The sequence below is a fragment of the Fukomys damarensis genome, unplaced genomic scaffold, assembly GCF_012274545.1.
Source record: "Fukomys damarensis isolate Sample0158 unplaced genomic scaffold, DMR_v1.0_HiC HiC_scaffold_37, whole genome shotgun sequence".
NCBI lineage: Eukaryota > Metazoa > Chordata > Mammalia > Rodentia > Bathyergidae > Fukomys > Fukomys damarensis.
This window is the reverse complement of record NW_022900949.1, coordinates 1598487-1603649: the sequence shown is the minus strand read 5'-3', so window position 1 is coordinate 1603649 and position 5163 is coordinate 1598487. Positions and strand designations below refer to the sequence as shown.

At 59.1% G+C, this 5163-nt stretch overlaps 1 protein-coding gene across 1 annotated transcript in view; it reads right to left on the bottom strand.

Moving 5' to 3' along the window:
• Window positions 1-5163, bottom strand: part of Ccdc124 (coiled-coil domain containing 124) — a 6250-nt gene that overhangs the window by 672 nt on the left and 415 nt on the right. Inside the window, exons 2-3 of the mRNA XM_010606523.1 lie at window positions 3579-3746; window positions 8-62 (exon numbers count right to left, since the gene is read on the bottom strand). Of these exons, the coding sequence (XP_010604825.1) occupies window positions 8-62; window positions 3579-3737 (214 nt within the window). The 5' untranslated portion in view covers window positions 3738-3746. The remainder of the gene's footprint in view (window positions 1-7; window positions 63-3578; window positions 3747-5163) is intronic.

Below are 5163 nucleotides of genomic sequence, written 5' to 3'. Positions count from 1 at the left end.
AGCAGGCGCTGCGTCTCCTTCTTGCGCTCCAGCTGCTCCAGGCGCCGCTTCTCCTTCTCCTCCTGGGGGGAGTCAGGCGGCTGGGACAGCGCCACACCCCTCGCACCCCACGGCGTCAGGCCCTGCGGGCCACAGGGCAACACCCGGGGAACCCTGGCCCCTGGTGTGGCTGGAGGGGCAGGGAGGGGTGTGGGCGCCCCAGACACGTGGAGGGGTCAGCTTCCGACCCAAGCACTGGGAAGTCCGGGTGCGCACGGTCCCACTGTCCCCCGCCCAGCATCACCGAGGCTGTGGGCCCCACGAGACCCCCAGGGAAGCCCTGCTGCCGGCCAGAGGAGGGGACAACAGGCCTCTGGGACCCGTCCTCAGCTACCCCGGCCATCTATGGGATGGGGCGGGCGATTCTGGGTCGGCACAGCTCGGCTGCACCCGCGGCGCTCCCCTGCCCGGGACTCTGCTGTCTGTCCCCACACCTGTGGTCCCCGACCTGGAGGAACTGTGTCCTGGAAGAAGGCCCCCATGCCTGGCTCCCGAGGGCGGAAGGGGAGGTGTCAGTGCTGTTTGCAGGCTCCTCAGACAGAGCCCCTGGTCTCTGTCAGAGACAACACCCTCCTGAGGCTCCAGACCCACGTATGACCGTTCGCCTAGCACAGCACTTACCATTGACACCACCTTGCCCCAGGGCCTTTGCACCGCTGTTCTCAGCCTGGAGAGCCCTTGCGTGCCCCCTTCCCTGCCCCACAGCATTCTTGCACCCGGCTTTGCCCAGGTCTCTCATGAGCCCCCTTGTCCCAGGGGCAGGGGCTGGGCAGAGGCGGGCTGGGCGCACAGCAAGGCTCTGACTGCGGGAGAAGCTGCGTCCCCTGGGCCTGTCCTCTCCTGGCCCCCATGGACGCTGGGCAGATGTTTCCAAAGTTCCTGTGCTGGGAACTTGCCCCCAGGAGACCTGCTGTGGCCCGGGTAACAGGTTCTGGGGGTGTGGCCAGCGGTGGCATCAGCGACATTACAGTGGCCCGAGCTAGCGCCCGAGAGGCCCTGGCATCATACAGCACGAACGGGGGCTGCCACCTCCATGTTGGACTTGGCAACTCTACAGACACAGCAAAGTTAGGCTCACTGCTTGATTTCGTGGTGCTGGGGATGGGCACCGGGCACCGGGCATGCTGGGCAAGGGGTCTAACACCAAACCGTACCCACAGGATCCTGGAAAGCTGCCCGGCCTGGGCTCCGTCTTGTGATCCTCCTGCCTCAGCCTCCCCAGTTGCTGGGCTCACAGGTGGGCACGCCATGCCTCACTTAAACCTGCACCCTAAATTACCAGCCTGTGTTATTTAGTTACAGCACCAGAAAATGGACACAGACACTGCCCTTCCCTGCGACGCGAGCCTGGGAGGACAGGGACCTGTCCTGCTGTGTGGCCTTGTGTTCCAGCCCTCCAGGTGCCCAGCATGAGACATAAAAGTGTGTGAAAGGAACGGATGGGTTCCCAGAAGCCTCAGCAACTCAGGAGGCCCTGAGCACACAGCCACTGGTGTTTCGGGGCTGAGGAGGGAGTGTGAAACTTGAATGAACATTTTTGGGCAAGTTTGGTGGTGCACTCCTACAATCCCAGCTACCTAGGGGGCTGAGGCAGGAGGATCTTGGGCCCAACATGAGCAACTTTGCCAGCCTGTCTCAAAATTTAAAAAATAAATACAAAGGCTGGAAATCTCCGAGGCAGAGGGGTCACCGGCCTGTGCAAGGCCCCGGGTTCGATTCCCAGCTCAGAAGGAAAGGAAAGCCACGAAGTTTCTAAAAACGGCAGCCAGCAGAGGACAGCATCGAGCCATGGGCAAAGGCTGGGCCCCAGGCGGGGTATTTGGTGCCATCAAGGTGGCCTCAGACAGCCTTCTGAATAACAGGTGGAGTCAGGCTGTGCTGCCAGAGAGGCACAGACCACAGGAGTGTGGTGGGGCCTGCGGGGACCGTACTGCCATCGAGGAGAAAGCCCTGGTTTTGCTGGGGCAGAGGAGAATCTTGGTACTGATTTGGAACAATCATGGGCTTTTAAAAGATGAAAGCAGTTTGTCTGATTTTTTTTTTTGGTACCAGGGATCGAACTCAGGACCTTGCGTTTATGAGGCAGGTGGCAGAACCACTGAGCTAAATCCCCAGTCCCTTATGTATCTGATTTTTGAGACATGGTCTGGCCAAGTTGCCCAGGCTGGGCTCAAACTTGGGATCTTTCTGCCTCAGCCTCCCGGAGTGTTGGGAACTCAGGTGTGCACCACCATGCCATGCTCCCACCCAGATCCAGGCCCATCCTCGCTGAAGGAGGTCAGGGGTGTCTGAGAATGTTCCAGAGAGTGGGGGCTGGCAGAGCCCTTAAAGCCACAAGGTCAGGGTCTGGAGGCTTTCAGACTCCCTCTAAGCCTCGCAGGGTGACACGCAGCTGTCACCCCAGCTCCTCTGGAGGCTGAGGACAGGGTCTCAGAAGTTCGAGGCCACCCTGTTTTCTGTCACAGCAGTGGGAGTGGAACCCAGGGCTTCCTGCATGCTAGGCAAGCTGTCTGCCACCGAGCCACGTCTCAGCCTTAGAGAACCCCTTCTCTTTAAAAGAAAAAAGGGGGCCAAGCGTGGTAGCACATTCTTATAATCCCACGATTCAGAAGGCTGAGGCAGGAGGAGCCCTGAAAGTTTGAGGCCAACCTGGGCTACAAAGCGATACCCCTGTCTCAGAAACCAAACCAACCAAAATTAAATAAAGAGCCAAACCTAGCCAGGCGTGGTGGTGCATGCCTGTAATCCCAGCACTCACACTCAGGAGGCTGAGGCAGGAGGATCACTGTGAGTTTGAGACCAGCCTGGGCTACATAGTGAGTTCCAGGTCAGTCTCAACTACATAGTGAGACCCCGTCTCAAAAAAAAAAAAAAAAAAAAAAAAAGAGCCAAACCCAGTGGTGCACACCTGTAACCCCAGCACTCAGGAGGCTGAGGCAGGCGGATCGCAGACAGTTCGAGGACAGCCTGGACTACATAGTGAGTTCAAGGCCAGCTCGAACTACATAGCAAGATCCTGTCTCAAAAAACACCCAAATTTCGGCCGTGGATTTAGCACAGTGGCATCCCACTTGCCTTGCAAATGCAAGGTCATGAGTTTGATCTTCGGTACCAAAACAAACTTTAAAAATTAAAAAAATACAACAATGTGAAACTGTCCCCAGACCCAGTGCAGCGCGCTTGAGAGCCTGGGATACTGAGGACTCACGAAGACAGGCAGGACAGCGATACGGGGCGGCAGGCAGGGACGGGCGCCGTGGGCAAGGCGGGTCGTGGGCGCCATCTGCTGGGCGCCACGGTGAACACCAGGCCGGGAGGGGGAAGCCCCTGCCGCAGCACCTGCGTGGGTTCGTGGACCCATCACAGTGGGTCTGGGCCCAGCTACTGCTGGCCGCTCTCTCCCGGATGCTAACAGCACTGGCGTAGGGTGGCAACCAAACGTGCCTCCAACCCCAGCACCATTCCAAAGACACGAAGCATGGGAGCGGGGTCCCCACACCCCAGGGCCTTTGCACGGTCGGAGCCCGCCCACGGCTCACCTTGCGTTGCTCCTTCCTCATGACGTGTTTGTCCTCATCCTTCCAGTACGCATCCTCCAGCTCCTTCTGCTTCCGGGCATCGGCCGCAGCCTTGGCCTCAGCCTTGCGTGCCCGGGCTGCTGCAGACTTGGTGTTCTCGCCCTGGAACTTCTTGGGCATCCTCGGCAGCTGCAGGCGGAAGGGCTGTGAGCAGGTCGGGCCCGGGGCCTGCGGGGGGCACGGTTACATTCCCGGGGTACAAGGCGAACTTCAGTGTCTCCTACGTAGCTCGGTGATCCTCCTGCCTCAGCCTCCTGAGCGCTGGGATGACAGGTGCGGGCCAGCACGCGCAGCTCTCCGTGCACCCTGAGATGCGGGGGCGATTGCAGCGCCCCAGGTGGGATGCGGACACAGGAGCCCGACCTGCTCCTCCCCGGAGCTCACTGCAACCAGCAGGTTCACACCGCAGGCTTTGGCACTTGTTCTGCAACCTGTCCCTGTGGGCTTTGGCTTTTTTCCTAGTAAACTTCAGGGCCCTGCGCAAGTGTCACCACCTCCGGGAAGCCCTTCCCGAGACCCTGGAGATTCCTGACTCACACCACAAACCTCTTCGAGTTACTGTGGGTTCCTGTGTTTCTTTCACTCATGAGTATTTGACGAAGTTCCGTCTTCCCCATCGGGCTGGGAGTGAGAAGGTGCCGTCTACACGGCAGGGAGAGAACTCTCACCGCGAACTCAACTAGCAGCCATCTTGCTCTTGGAGTTTTACAACTGTGGCAAAATCTATTTCTGTTGTGTAAAACACCCAGTTGGTTTTTTTTCTGTACTGAGGATTGAATCCAGGGTCTTTACATGAGCTACATCACCAGCCCTTTTTATTCTACTTAGAGACAGAGTCTAAATTCCCCAGGCTGGCCTCAAACTTGGCGATCCTCCTGCCTCAGCCTGCCCAGGAGTTGGGATCACAGTGTTCAGCCCCACGCCAGGATCCCAGTCTGATACTCCGTCATGGCAGCCTCAGCCGTATGCAGACACCCTTTATATTCTGCTTGGTGGCAGTCACACCCACACCCACACCCACACCCCAGGGGAAAGAGGCCGGCCCGACTGGCAGGAGTTACCAGGCGCCATCGGAGCTGTGATGAGGCCACGCGGGGCGGAGCCCATGAGGGGGCTCCCGGGAGGACTCGTGAAAGAAGAGGCCTCAGGAAGGGAGGCGAAAAACAAAACAAAACAAAAAAGGTGAGGCGAGGGCTGAGGATTTAGCTCAGTGGCTCTGCTTCCTGCTTCACAAGAGCAAGGACCCAAGTTCGATCCCCGGCGCCACAAAATAAAAATAATAATTAAAAAAAAAAAGAGAAGTGAGGCGATCCGGCCGGGCTTGCTGGCACACGCGTCACACACATCAGGACTCCCGGAGGCTGAGGCAAGAGGACCGCAAGAGGGAGGCCAGCTCAGGCAACTTAGCGAGACCCTGTCCGAAAACAGGTCTGGGCTGCAGCTCGGTGCCAAGGCCCCGAGTTCAATCCCCAGCGCCGCCGGTGGGACGGAGGAGCAGAGCCCGCGGCGGGGCGCAGGAGGCTGGCGGGGAAGGGGTGGGAGGTGG